Source organism: Onychomys torridus, chromosome 19 (assembly GCF_903995425.1).
Source record: "Onychomys torridus chromosome 19, mOncTor1.1, whole genome shotgun sequence".
NCBI classification, from domain to species: domain Eukaryota; kingdom Metazoa; phylum Chordata; class Mammalia; order Rodentia; family Cricetidae; genus Onychomys; species Onychomys torridus.
In genome coordinates this window covers 60,067,514-60,081,976 of record NC_050461.1, presented here as the reverse complement: position 1 = coordinate 60,081,976, position 14,463 = coordinate 60,067,514, and the positions used below count along the sequence as shown (strand labels likewise).

General features: G+C 46.5%; 1 protein-coding gene across 1 annotated transcript in view; it reads right to left on the bottom strand.

The window, feature by feature from the left end:
• Positions 1–12,252: 12,252 nt before the first annotated feature.
• Positions 12,253–14,463, bottom strand: part of Smoc2 (SPARC related modular calcium binding 2) — a 196,558-nt gene continuing 194,347 nt past the window's right edge. Inside the window, exon 15 of the mRNA XM_036168709.1 lies at positions 12,253–13,582. Coding sequence (XP_036024602.1) covers positions 13,565–13,582 — 18 coding nt within the window. The 3' untranslated portion in view covers positions 12,253–13,564. The remainder of the gene's footprint in view (positions 13,583–14,463) is intronic.

The window sequence follows — 14,463 nt, the reverse complement described above, 5'->3', positions numbered from 1 at the left end:
CCTCTGAGCTCCACCTAGCAGGGGTGTTGCTTGGCTACAGGATGCTGGTTGCTCAGATGTTCTTCTGCCACACTGATGGAGATGGTTGTGGGAAGGACCATGTGGAGTTCACAACACCCCCATGTTGAAACACTTCAGAACACAACTGGACACAAAATAAATATAGCTCTGCCCCAAAGTGGAGGGAGCCCTGCCCCAAGTTCAGCTCCAGTTCAGGCCCTATGTGAGGTAGGTCCTCCCCACTCACCAGATGGAGGTGGAGCTGAAGCTGGCTACCTCCTCCATTTTATCACAGTTCTGAAGTTTGGATCAGAGTGCTCAGAGCCCGTTCTATGCACTGTTTGTCAAATCATCACTGTTAGAACACAATGTTCTTGGACACAGCCTACCTCTTTCCCAAGCTCACAGTCTCAGCAATCACTGAAGTTAGAAACAAAAACGTTCAGAACCGATGAAGCTTGTCCAGCCCTAGGTTCTGACCACCCTAGGATCCAGCATGGCTCTAAGAACAAGTTGAGAGCTTAGTTCTTCAATACAGTCTACCTCTCCCCGTTACAACCAGGAGAGAGAGGTGGGAACCAAAGAGGAATCAATCTGTTTATCTCACCTTAGGGAAAGGTCCATCCAGTGCCAGGCCTTAGTGACCTAAGAGCCTCCTGGAGCACGTGATCCACACATGTGACTGCTGATTCTGCCCACTGGCCTCCCACTCATTGTGATGTTTGCCTGTGCTCTGGTCCTGAGTCTCCAGGTGATGACCACACGGAGTGATGAACTCGACAAGAAAGCAAAGGTGTCAGGCTCTTTGTGGCTTCTGTTGTCACTGAAGTCAGAGGACAAACCAGGCCCCCCAGGGCCAAGTGGGCACATGGTCTTTCAGGACAGCAACAGGACCACTTGTGGAGTTGAGGGGATTTTAATCCTTTCAGTGCACCTTGGCCTGATGCTGCCTTCCATGATTCCCAGATGGGTAGATTAACAGTGCTACCTGGCCCCTAAAACTCAGACTTGAGGCATCTTGGCTCTGAGCCACAATGCTGACTCACCTGCCCTGCCCTTAGGAAGAAGTGCTTTGCACTCTTCTTTCCATAATGAAACTGATGTTTCAAGGTCAACCAGGAATAACGAAAAATCACTTGCCTTCAAAGTCATGGTCACTGCCCACCAAGAAATGGTATTTTCTTTGTTCATTGACTTTTGCTGTCAAGTAGCTAGCAAGTTTGAAGAATGTCTCCAGATGGCCCTTGGGAGACTCAATAAGAATGTCTCCAGATGGCCCTTGGGAGACTCAATGACTTCCTAATAACACAAGGTGCCAGACCAGCAGCAGGGCATAGTCCACACAGCCTGTTTCACCACTAGCCAAGCTGAGGTCTGCAATGGGGTGGCCCTCACTGGTCCCCATGGGTCCTGGACCTGACCATCAGTTTTTTTGTAGGCTTCAAGGTCTTATTTACAAACCATTCTGGTTGCTGCCCTGTTCCCCTAAATGAACTAGCTCTGAAACACACCCTCTGTTCCTGGCAGTGGGGTAGTGTGAGATTTCTTTTGTGCTCAGTTTGGCAGTAATGACCTGAGCCTCTTCATCTGTGTATGTGTTGAAATCCACGTTACCAGCACACTGTGAGTGTGTGGAACCCACAGCTCCCTGAAACTGAGACAGTAGCATCCTGTCCATCTGCCAGAGTGGGAACTACAGCTTGTTGACCTCAGATGCCTTCTTATGACATTCTGTGGTAGTTTAAACATAATTGCCACCCCCACCCCAAATCTCATAGGGAGTGACACTATTAGGAGGTGTGGCTTTTTTGGAGTAGATATGGCCTTGTTGGAAGAAGCGTCACTGTGGGGGCAGGCTTTGAGGTTTCCTATACTCAGAATGACTTCCTGTTGACTGCAAGATGTCAGACTCTCAGCTACTGCTCCAGTACCACATCTGCCTGCACACTCACTGCCATGCTCCCGGCCATGATGAAAAAGGGCTGAACCTCTGACATTGTAAGTGAGCCTCCCCAATTCAGTGTTTTACTTTATAGGAGTTGCTGTGGCCATAGAGTCTCTTCACAACAATAGAAAACCTAAGTAAGACACATTCCATTGCTGTAGTCCTCTTACCCACCCTCTCCTCCACAGCACCCTTCCTCATTGGATAATGTCGAGAGCGCAGGGTGGAAACACAGGAGGACTGCCCTGAAGGTCCACAAAGGGAGTTTGGGGAGAGGAAGGCGGTGGCTGTGAGAGTTTTCCTGGAGGTTAGGTCTTCTCAGAATAACAAAGCTCAGGGCTTACGGTAAGGCAAGGATAAATGGAAACCCAAAGGAGAAGCTGCTGTGGAGCGTGATGATGACGTCATCAGCGTCAGGCTCCGCAGACATTCCTCCTAGAGCAGACACACAACTGCCCACACTGAACCAAGAACTGGACAGTTCTGACCTCAGGGCCAGCTGACCACTTAGCCCCCTTTACCCATCATGTATGTCTGATGTATACCTTCCATCATGTTCAACCTGTGGCCTGAGAGGTGGGTGTGTCACAGAATAGCTATGAATGCAGCCCAACATGGAATTTAAAAAACGCCTTTTTTTTTTTTTTTTTTTTTTTTGCAATTTACTCTTGTAACTTGATTGTATGTTTCTTGAATGTGGACTTTATAGACTATTAAGTCAAAGGTTGGATGTATCTGCTAGTGTTCTACAGGTGACACCCTTCTTTGTTTGTAGGTAGGCTATTCACAGTGATAGTTACCTGTAGTCAGCTGTGGCTTGTAAATATGACACAGAAAATTCAGAAATAATTCATAAGAATTTCACCTGGTGGCGTAAAAACCTCAGGCCGTTCTGCAACATCCACTCAGGTCCACAGGAAATGTGATATCCTCAGTCAGTTAGTGATTCCTGTATTAACCATGGGCACTGTAACACCTCACCCCTTCCCAAGAAGATTGATCCCTCATGCATGGAGAGAGACTGGTCACATAGCTTCAATCCAGTTGTATAACTATTATAACTTTATTTTATCATGAGTTTCTGTTGATGGCTTCCTAAGGCTGACTTATAAGCTAAACTTTATGATAGCTGTGTGTGTGCAAGAAGCCTGTACTATACAGAGTTCTCTACCATTCAGAATTGCAGGCATTCAGCAGGGGATCTAGGTGCATCACCTGCAGTAAGGGAGCAGCTTTGACATACTCATATACATAATAAAATTATATATATATATATATATATATATATACATATATACACACATATATATAATATAGGCAGTGTATATGTGTACACATATTTGTGTAATATAGATCCATGTGTATTTATATGTATTTGTAATGTATATACATACTTATGTATACCTAGTACATGGTCTACGCATAACTTGTGCATATATATAGTGCAGTTTATGCTTGTGTATGTGATATAGATAACACATACATGGAATTGGTGGTTTCTCTGGAGAAGGTTGACAAATACATGAAGAAGGTGCAGAGGAGAATCCCATGGAAAGTGTAGCTGCCCAGAGGTGCCCAGATGTGGTGATATATTGTGTATCAAATAAAGCTTGCCTGAGGATCAGAGGACAGAGCCAGCCACTAGATTAAACATAGAGGCCAGGCAGTGGCACACACCTTTAATCCTAGCATTCGGGAGGCAGAAGATTTATCTGGATATCTGTGAGTTCAAAACTACCATTGGACTACATAAGATTGATTCAGTTTAGGAGAGAAAACAGAGCCAGGCAGCAGTGGCACACACCTTCAATCCCAGTACTTGGGAGTTACACGCCTTTAATCCCAGCACTTGAGATCTCATGCCTTTGCTACCAGGATCTGGGAAGCACACAGGCCATTAGATCCCAGCACTAGGAAGGAAGTGATGACTGGGTGGAGAAAGGTATGTAAGGCATGAGGAGACAGGAACTAGAGCCTTTCGGCTGAGGACTCGGGATTTCAGTCAGAGGATTCATGGAGATAGGATCTTGCCTTCCATTCAGCCTGAGGATTCAGTAGTGGTGAGAAGTTTCTCTAGTGGCTTGTTCCTTTGTCTCTTGACCTTTCAGCATTTACCCTAATATCTCACTCAGAGTTTTTTTTTTAATAAGACAAATTAAAATTCATGCAACATCTGATGCCCAATGTAGAGCACAAATGCACGAAAAAGCTGCTTGCCTGTGGTTTTGCAGCCACTGGCTCAGGCCAGAGCTACAAGCGGCCGGAGTCTCCACCCAGCCTGGGCAGGAGTCCCCACCCGCTGGCTAAGTTTCTGTTGCAGCCTCTCTGCAGCAAACTCCATAGGCTTTTGAGCTCCCAAACCCACAGGAGTTAGCCACTCTCACACATTTCCCTGTGTAGACAGCTGACTCCACAGACACAGGCCCAAGCTCAGGCCCAGGCTCAGACCCAGGCTCAGGCCCAGGCCCAAGCTCAGGCCCAGGCCCAAGCTCAGGCCCAAGCCCAAGCTCAGGCCCAGGCCCTAGCCCAAGCTCAGACCCAGGCTCAGGCCCAGGCCCAGGCCCAGGCCCAGGCCCAAGCTCAGGCCCAAGCCCAAGCTCAGGCCCAGGCCCAGGCCCAGGCCCTAGCCCAAGCTCAGGCCCAAGCCTAAGCTCAGACCCAGGCCCAGGCCCAGGCTCAGGCCCAGGCTCAGGCTCAGACCCAGGCCCAGGCCCAGGCTCAGGCCCAGGCTCAGGCCTAGGCTCCAAACATGCCAGAATTAGCTGCTTTTGCACATTCCCCCATGCAGACAGTTGGCTCTTTCGCTTCTTTCCTCTCCCAGGCTGTTGGGTATTGACCCAGGCCCTCCTGAAGCTATCCTCTGTCTTTCTTATCATCTCTTTCTATCTTTCTATCTAATATTTCCTCATTCCTCTCTCTACCTAAGAATCCTTCGATAGGTCAGAGCTGGTCTCACACGGAGCCCTGGCAGTCTCCCACCTATGGCTCCCAACCTGGGGCCCAAATTCATGAAAAAGCTACTTGCCAGTGGCTTTGTAGTCACCAGCACAGCAGTCTCCCACACCCAGGGGCTGTGGGGCATCCCTGCCCTGCATGGCCTTGGGCCACTTGGGATCATAATTCTGCTTCTTGTATGTGAGCAGGACCATCTTTCATTGGCATAGAGGTAAAGAGGTTCCCAAGTATGGGAGCTCTACTCACTAGGAAGTCTGTGGTGAGGTGGATGGAGAGTGCCTAAGGCAAACAGCTAGGGGCACATGATTGAGTACACATGTGCAACTGCATGGCTGCTGTGCAGCCCTCATCATACGGCTGCATCTACAGGAACCCCATCCACTCCAGCTTACAGAGGGCGGGCCTCAGGATGCCATCAGAAGCCTCTGCAGTTTGCTGTTAGCCTTGAAGGCAGGCACGGATTGAAGTCCAAGGAGACAGTGTGACTATGTGTGGTGCAGAGAAGCACCTTGTTCACAGTGTCACGGAGGTTGGGCCCATGGGGAAGTCACACTGCACTCCTCAGCTCAGCATGGATCTGCAGAAAGTGGCTCCAGTGTGAACCACTGGAAAAACTGATTTACACGGACACGTCTGCTTTGATTCGAGAAGTGGTTTTCTTTTTAGCAATGACAGACAAAACCCTTGGCAGTCACATGAACACCAAAATCAAAAAGTCCTTTGTGACTTTCTCACCAGCAATGTGTCAACCAAATAAATATCCAAAACCAATTTATTCCACTACCAGCCAGAGCTTCAAAGGATCTATTGTTAAAGGAAACTGAAATAAAAATATTATGGAATTGGGTTTTGCTTAGAGCCTTAATACAAGGAACGTAAGAAGGGGAGTTCCTCTCTGTTGTGGCTCAGTGCCCACGTGCTCTTGAGATGGGCCGTTCATTTGAAGTCCTTGTTGGTTCCTCCTTCAGTTTCTCATGGATTTACCTTGTCTGTGCAATACATAACGTGGATGTTGCAGAGACTGTGCAAACAGTGTAAATATATCCAAGAGCCAAATAGCTAAGAAGAGAAGGATGTTGACTTCCTAGCGGTAGGGGGAGAGGGGCACTGCTCCGTGTGTGTAATTCCAATTGTGTGTCATTATGCTCTCACCTTCCTCTCCTCTGTGGTGGTTCAAATGAGAAATGTGCCCTATAGGCTCAGGAATTTGAAACCTGGCAAGTGATGCTGATAAGGAAGGCTTAGATGGTGGAGTCCAGCTGGAAAAGGAAGGCCCCTGGAGATGGGCTTTGAGGATTTATAGCCTCAGCCAACTCTAGTTCCTTCCTTATGTTTCTTGTGTGTGGTTGAAGATGTGATCTCTCAGCTTCTTGTTCTGGCTTCTTCTCTACCTTGGCTCCCATGCCATTGTGGACTCTCTCTCTGAAACCCTAAGCTAAATAAACTCTTCCATACATTTGTTTTGGTTGTGGTGTTTTATCACAGCAACAAAAACTGATACACCCTCCAATATTTCCACCTGCTTTGTTGACTACCACTGTTGCCATGTGTAGAAACTACATATCTGCCATCATCTGCCTGTGTCAACAATATTTTATTCAATGTTCTTACCTAGCCCTCTGAAGTTCATGATATGGTTTCTAACTTCTGATGAGTTTAGCTGTGATGGACTAGACTGTATCTCCTGCATCCATAGCTTGAAACCCTGACACTCAATGTGATGGTATGTGAGAGAAGTTATTTGCAGGTGATAGGGTTCTCATGAGGTCATGAGGGTGGGGTCCCTGTAAAGAGATTAGTGCCCTATAGAAAACAACACCAGGAAGCAAGACCTATGTGTGTGTTGTGTGTGTGTGTATGCATGTGCGGATGCATGTGCACATAGGTGTGTTTCTGTCTGTCTGTCACTATCTCTCTCTCTCCACCATGTGCGGACAGAGGGAAAAACTGATTATCTATTAGAAGCAAAGAGAATTCCCACCAAAGCAAGCCTGGGATGGCCCTCTATCTCTGTCTCAAATATCAATGAGGCTTCATAATCCCAGGCTGCAGAACTTGGGCAGGTGAAGTCAGCCACACAGGCTTTGCTACAGTGCCAACGCAGTCCAAAATGACCTAGGAAATGAAGAAAGGTGTGGTCATAACACTGTCTGAAAGCTGTGTTTCTGTCCTGTGAAGTAAGTAGAGAAGTGAGCACTCTCAGCAATGACTAACATGGCTGCCTTGCCTCTGCAAAAAGCACCAGGCTGACCCTGAGGAAGATGCCGTGGTGCCCATAGGCTGAGGGGACACTCAGTGTCTTGCCCTGCTCACACAGAGTGACAGTAAAGCACTAGGGTCCCCTGCACCCAGTGCTCATGGAGGAAGGCTGTTCATGTGAATGCATGACAGTGACAGACGTACCTGCCACTTAGGAATGGTGGTCAAGCTGCTCATGGCTCTTGTTTGTATGTGACATGCACACTGCATCATCTGTCGATGGTAATTAATGATGGGCCAAAATTTCATCTGGCTTTGCTTTGGAGATGGAGAGTCACTCAAAAGCCAGGAGCTGAAGTCTTGATCTCTATAATGGTATTTGGGGGTCTGGTGGAGCACTTAGGGAGTAGGGCCCACTGGAGGAATGCATAGGTCACTAGGGATAAGCATTCGGCCTTGCCGTCTGTCTTCAGAAGAGGCCACAGTGGAACCATCCAATGTTAGACCTGAATCTCCAAATGTGCATTAAATACATCTTCTCTCTTATGAAAAAGCTGTAACACAAAGCTGAGCGATATAATCCTCTGTATTTCACTTAGTATACTTTTCCTGGCACATCCATTTGCACATGTTAAAAAAAATTCACCATGTCCCCAAAGAGATGAAGCAGCGTTATGCGTATTTCTACACAAACACCTTTATTCACGGCATCTTTGTGAATATGTGGGTCCTTTTCATTCTTCCATTCAAACAGCAGGATTTTTCTAATAGCCCAGCAGCAGGCTGGCATCAAACTCACTTTGAGGGCTGGGCTGGCCTGGCCTCAAACTAGCAATCCTCCTGCCTCAGCCTCCCAAGAGCTGAGGTGATAGGATCACACCACCAGGCCCTGCCAACAATCTTTGGTGGCCTAACTGGTTGCTTATCAGGCATGTGGAACACAAGCTGTCAACTCTGCCTCACAGGTTCTTAGGTATTTGATTTGGGTTATCACCGCCAAATTCCTGCTCCTTCCTCATGCCAAATTAGGTAATGGCCAGTCCGGTGAGAGAAGGGAAGGGGAAATTTGGAATTGATGATGTCTACTTGGACTCTTCTCTTTATTACAGATGGAGATGTCTCCACTGGAATGCTGAGAGAGTCAAAACCATCGTAAGAGCTGTTGAGATGCAGTGTTAGAGAAAAGCAGGCTTATCCTGGCCTGGTCCCTGTGTGCACCTGTAAGTGTCAAAAGGCTAGAACCATCAGGCAGGCTTTGTGACTTCCTGGTGTTAGAAAAACCGAGCTACCATCTGACATGCCCCCAACCACCAATGCAGGAAAGTTATTTCATTTTACTTTTAGCAATAACTTTCTTATTATAGGATGTGATGGTACTAAAAAATAATCCCCACAGCTGGGAGGCTGAGGCAGGAAAATCATGAGTTCAAAGCAAACTTGTTCTACAGAATCCTTGCCTCAGAAAAAAACAAGGTCATCATATATTTATCATAACATTGTTTTGTTAATAAAGTTAGAAGTTAGAAGAAGACCATATTTTTATGCACAAAAATAAATGGTTTGACATATGTTAATTGATAGAACTTATGATAATGAAAGAACCATAAATATGTAAATTGGAACTGAAGCATATACAACACCCTGTCCAGGCTCAAGATGCTCAGAATTTATTTTTTCTCTTATGAGGAACCATCTCCACCAGGGAGGGCAGCATCAAGCCAGATTGTAGGGAATATCAAAATTCTAATTTTGCAACAAAAAACCCCAACTTATTATTTATATTATTTATTATTTGCTGGGTATGATTTCAAGTTTAATTCAAGGATGAAATATTTGTTCTGAAGTTAAAGACTTAACAGAAGGCTGTGTAAACCTCTCTGCTGCTTAACACACATGAACTGAATTAGCCAGTCCACTTATCATCAGTACTAAACACTCAAGCATCCTGAGGCAAGAGGCAGGAAAGAAGCTACTTACATCACATAAAATACATAAGATAGATAAAAATCATGAGGCGTTGCTCCACAAAGAATGAGAGGCTGCCTTTGGGCGATGCGCTCTGTCTGCTAGGCAGGCCTCTCGCCTCTGCCGACCCTCAGCCTCTCATCTTGTCCAAGGCAGCAAATGGAGGTGAAGAAGCTGGACAGAGATTTGATGGCGTTCTACCAGCCAGAGCTTGGGAAGCTAAAAGCACAAAGCAAAATGTAGCATATCCGAGCTTCCGCCACTTCTGTGTCCTTCCTCCTCAGGTCCTGAGGCACAATCAGAAGCCCTTGGGATAGCACAGGGACACAGCTCAGAACCAGGACCCAGGGGGCTGAGGAAAGCATGGACCAGCTGGCTGCATCAGCCCATGCATCTGGTTTCTGCCTGACTTTGAGTTTACTGAGAAAATGAACTGAGTTCCTAGTCACTGTTACTTCCCTTTATAACTTCTGTTTCTAAGAAACAAAACCCTTCCCTGGTCAAGTTCCTTACTCCACTCTTAGAGCTTAGAGGGATTGCCTGTGCACCTGGGAGGTTCTGTACTTTGTAGCCTGATAGACTTCTGGGATTTGGATTCAAGTGTCCTGTTAGAAGAAACATTACAGCTAGAGGTGAACACATCACACCAACTGTGAAATGCTGTGGGACAGCACAGAATGCCCTTTACACAAGGTGCTCCCTAGGAAGGACTCCCCTGTTTGGTTTGCAGTAACACTGAGGTGGGGTATTAAAAAGTTTCTTGGGGGCTTCATGATGAGGCTGAAGAGGTGGACCGTCTGCCACAAACCATATTGTAGGTCAGTGTGGAGCCTAGAGTGGCATTCTCCTCACAGTACCCCAGCACACATTCTCTTCTACTCACTGCCTGGAAAAACAGTGCTTTGTTACTAGACTGTCCTTATATACACCATGTGCAGACTGGGGCCTGGGAGTGTGGCTCTACCCTGCATTCCACCCCTGCCATGGCTTCCTGGCCTGTGGCATGCACAGACCCACAAGATGGAATTTGCAGCATGGACAGACAAACAGGCACTTAAGCAGCTGAGCTCAATATGTCTCAGCACAGACATTAGAGAAGATGCCCTGAGACACACTCATCTAAAGAAGGAGAGCCCATAGCATCCCAGTGTCCAGTGTGAGCCACAGAGTCAGGTCCAGCAGGCCTCTGACTACTTATGAGATGATGCCCTAAAGACACTCTCATTCAATGGAAGAAATCCCAGAGCAGCCCTGTGTCCACTGTGGGCCACAGAGTCAAGTCCAGCAGGGTCCTGACTATTTGGCTCTCCCACACACAGAGGCAAGAACAGGTACAAATCAGAGATTCTTGAGCAACTATGTTTTCCAGGGAGTTGTTTATAGTACTGCAGGAAAAAAAAAAAAGAAAGAAAAAAGTTGGCCAACACCTTTCTAAAGTGAAGAAATACTAAAAATGTCTAGGTATCTAATTACCCAAAATGCATTCCAAATTTTGGCCCGTAGGGTAGGCCAAAATACAATAGTATTAGGAAGAAAATCATCTTCTGCTCCCTCACCATGATCATTCAGCAGCAGCAGCAGCAGCATTATCATTGTCATCATCACCACCACCACCATCATGACTATTACCACCCATCATCATACCACCACCATCATCATCATCACAATTACCAGCATCATAGATACCATCATCATCATCATCACCATCACCACTACTACCACCACCATCATTAACATCACCACAATCAAAATCACTATTATCAATGCCAGCATCATGACTACCCTCACCACCACCATGACATCACCACTACCACCACCACCATCATCCATTCCTCTGGCTTTAGCCTTCATGTGTTTTTACTGGCTTTCTGAAGTAGCTCTGTTGATTGTACAATTTGGTTTTGTGCTTGGCAGTTAGGATCACATGACTCATGTCTACATCAGTTTCAGCAAGAGCTGAAACATTTCACCTTGATCGTGTAAACAGCTCAGGTGGGTGTGACATTTGTGCAAATGATTTATGAGATGCTCAGTGTTCTTCTGAAAGCCTCCAAGTAGAATGACAAGAAAGCAGGAACACTTTTTCAAATGGAGGATGGGTGGGGCATTCTAGGGGAGGCATCCAACCCTAAATGTAGCCACTGTGGGCAGAGAGAGAAGCCAGCTGCTGGTTTAGGTTTTCAGTATTAATGCTCTGCAATCAGAACCATGTGTAGCTCCTGCCTCACCCATGATCTGTCAGCCTCCTGAACATTGTGTCCTCTCGTGCCTTCTTCAGAACCTGGCCTAAGCCCTTTCTCCTCTCGGTGCTTTCTGTCCTCCTCATTCCTTTCCCCTGTGCGTGTCACTGATGCTCAGACTGAGGGTCTTTCAGAGGGTATTTCAGCTCTGAGTTGGGAGGACCTGAGAGGAGGTAGAGATTCTGGAAGAGGCAGACCGGTGCAGAGAGGCCTTGGAGAGTTTGAATTAAATATTGCAGAGTCAACCAGGATGGTGCAGAGCTCTGGATGCTGGAATGGAAGAAGGCGCTGTCATGTTCAAGGTTCTGGCTGTTTGACTTATGGAACGGCATCAGCTTTAATAAAACAAAGCACATCTTTGTTGCTACTGTCATCTCTAGAGTGTCTGCAACAGGAGAAGCATGGGGCAGGTGGTATTAATCTGTCCTGGGTCTCTGTCATGCAGTGAAGGAAGAGAAACTTCTAGTGTATCACACAGGGCCGACTGAAACATCTACAACTATTAACTCATAGGCCTCACCTGCCATGGGGAATGTGCCAACACTCCTGTCTTAGAGGAGGAAACCTGAGCTTCAGAAAAGTTGAGGAACATGTCCCAAGTCACACAGCCTCAATGGGCAAAATCAGACCCAAATCTGCTGGGCCAGCACCCACACCTTTGGCTTCAACTAGTGGGCACATTTTAAAATAAGAAACTATGAAGAGCTGTAGAGATGACCCAGTGATTCAGAGCACTTTAATTCCCAGCTCCTCTATGGCAGCTCCTAAGCGTCTATCACTGCAGTTCCAGGAGATCTGATGCCCTCTTCTGACCTCTGTGGGCACTGGAGATGTAAGAGGTGCACAGACATACATTGAGGCAAAACACTCACACACATAAAATAATCTAAAAAATATTTTTAAACAGTAAGCAATTATGAAATGCTGAAAAGAACACTGATACCGTTTTAATAGCATATTTAATCTAATAAAAATGATTAAATTCAGGGTTCAGAAATATAAAAGATTATCCAAAACAGTTGGGATCATACTTTTTTTTTTTGTAGACAATGTTGACATGCACGTGAGCTGGTCAGTTCTTACCTCTACACAGTTTGAATAAGCAAAGGCCTTTTGGAGTATGTGTGCATACCCACAGACATATACTGAGAGGCTGGGCGCCATGAAAAGTCTTCCATACAGAAGCCCATCTGAGAGAATTGCCCCAGCTCTCCCCCATCTGCTATTGTTTCTTGAGAGCAGTAAGTACAGATTGACCTACAGTCTAGGTCTGAGAATGGCAGCCAACCATACACACAGGTCAGGCCAGTCTCCCACAGTGTGGACATCCAGTTCTTAACCTTCATCCCATAAGGGCCTTGGATAAATCCCCTCATAAGTGACATTCTTAGTTGCCTGTTGTTCAGGACTCTTGGCATGATGTAGTCTAGCTGTGTCTTCCTCAGGATGTGGTCCACGATCTCTGCAGAAGACATTTTCCCTCCCAAGAGACCCTATGGAGGGCCACAGCAGGATGAAACAGTCACTTGCAAGAGAGGCAGGTGGGCTGGGAACTGAGCCAGCAGGATGGAGCCAGTCTGCCAGTGCTAGGTGTCCTCTCTGAAGGAGGACCCTCTGGTGCTCTGCCCATTCAGCTCCCTGGAGATTAACAGCAGGATTGGCTCAAGCAGAGGCAAAACTCAAGGAGAAGCTCGGCATGGAGTCTGACGGAGCCTGACCGCACAGCCTCAGCCGGGGGATACTAGAAGTTAAGGCTGTGCTCCAGCTAGTGTCTGTGTGACCAGGGTGTGAGTGACATCTCTAGACAGAAAAACCTCACGGAACAGGCGACGCTGGACCAGGTGACCATGCATGGGAACTGCATGGCCCTGCAAACTTCTAAGGATAGCATAGTCTTCTGGCTTGTATCAAGAGCACTGGGAACAAGCCAACAGAGACTGCAGGCAAAGGAAAGGGCCAGGGTATAAACCAGGCCCTCTACAGAGGGACAAGGGAGTGAACTTGAAATGCATTCAAAACCCATCCCCACCAGCGCAGATCTTTAAGGTCAAACAAGGACACATACATTGTATGTGATTAATTTCCCGAAGCCAGCCTTCCATTTTCACAGATCAAAACAGTCTGTTTAAATATCTCATTTCTACAAAGTGAATTTACATTTAAAGTACAAAGTGCAAATACTATATGTTTTTCATTTTTAATAGCTCTTTGGTGAGGGAGATTCCCACATGTCTAGGAACTGCCTTGGATAGCCAGACGTTCATCCTTGTTTCCTGGGCTGGGGGGAAAGAAAAAAAGACAATCTTATGAAGATGTATGTGTCTTCCCTCTGGGCAGATCAAGGCTTGCTTCCGGAAGCAAACCTCCTTGCTATGATGGGAACCAGACAGGAAAGGACAAAAGGGCTTAGAGTTAAGGAGGAGTGGGTACATTGTGCAAGAAGAGCTTTCGTCCCTCAAAACCTTCAGGAAAATACATCATCTGAGAAAACGGCATTGACTTCAAATATTTTAAGTGGCCTGCTAGAACAGGGTGACGTCAAACTTGCCATCACCAGACTTGAGCTGTGGTTACAGGCATGTGCCACCAGCTTGGACAGTCATATACCATTTACAAACTTCCTTTTTATCTTTCCATTTGCTCTTTTACCTGAGAGGAAACACAGTTTGCATTAGTGTTTACAGCAGGGTCTGTTGCTGCCCGTCACCACATGGACTTTCAAGGGAAGTCATTTAGATAAGAAAGAGAAAAGCACCCATCTTATTTTGTCAAGTGCAGCAGTTTGTACTTAATAATATATTATATATTTCAGCCATTTCTGAAGAAGACCAGAACTACTGGGGAAGAGGGTCATCCTTGGCACCCAGAGTGCACAGCTCTGATCCTTGCTGAGCAAGTATGAAGCTGCCTAGAAAAACAAGTCATTTTCTGATTCTCAGCCCGCTGGCCCCACACCATGGCATACAGTAATAATAGCAGGGATTCACTCCATGCATAGGAAAGATGGAGAAACTGCGCTGTTCTATCAGGAATAATGCTGACATGGAAGACTTGGTTTTGAGGGGGGTGGTATTTAAGATTGCATGGCACATGTGTGCCAATAGCTGCCATTAGCTAAAGCCAACAGCCCCCGGGAAGCCTTTGGAGGCAGCTGGGTAA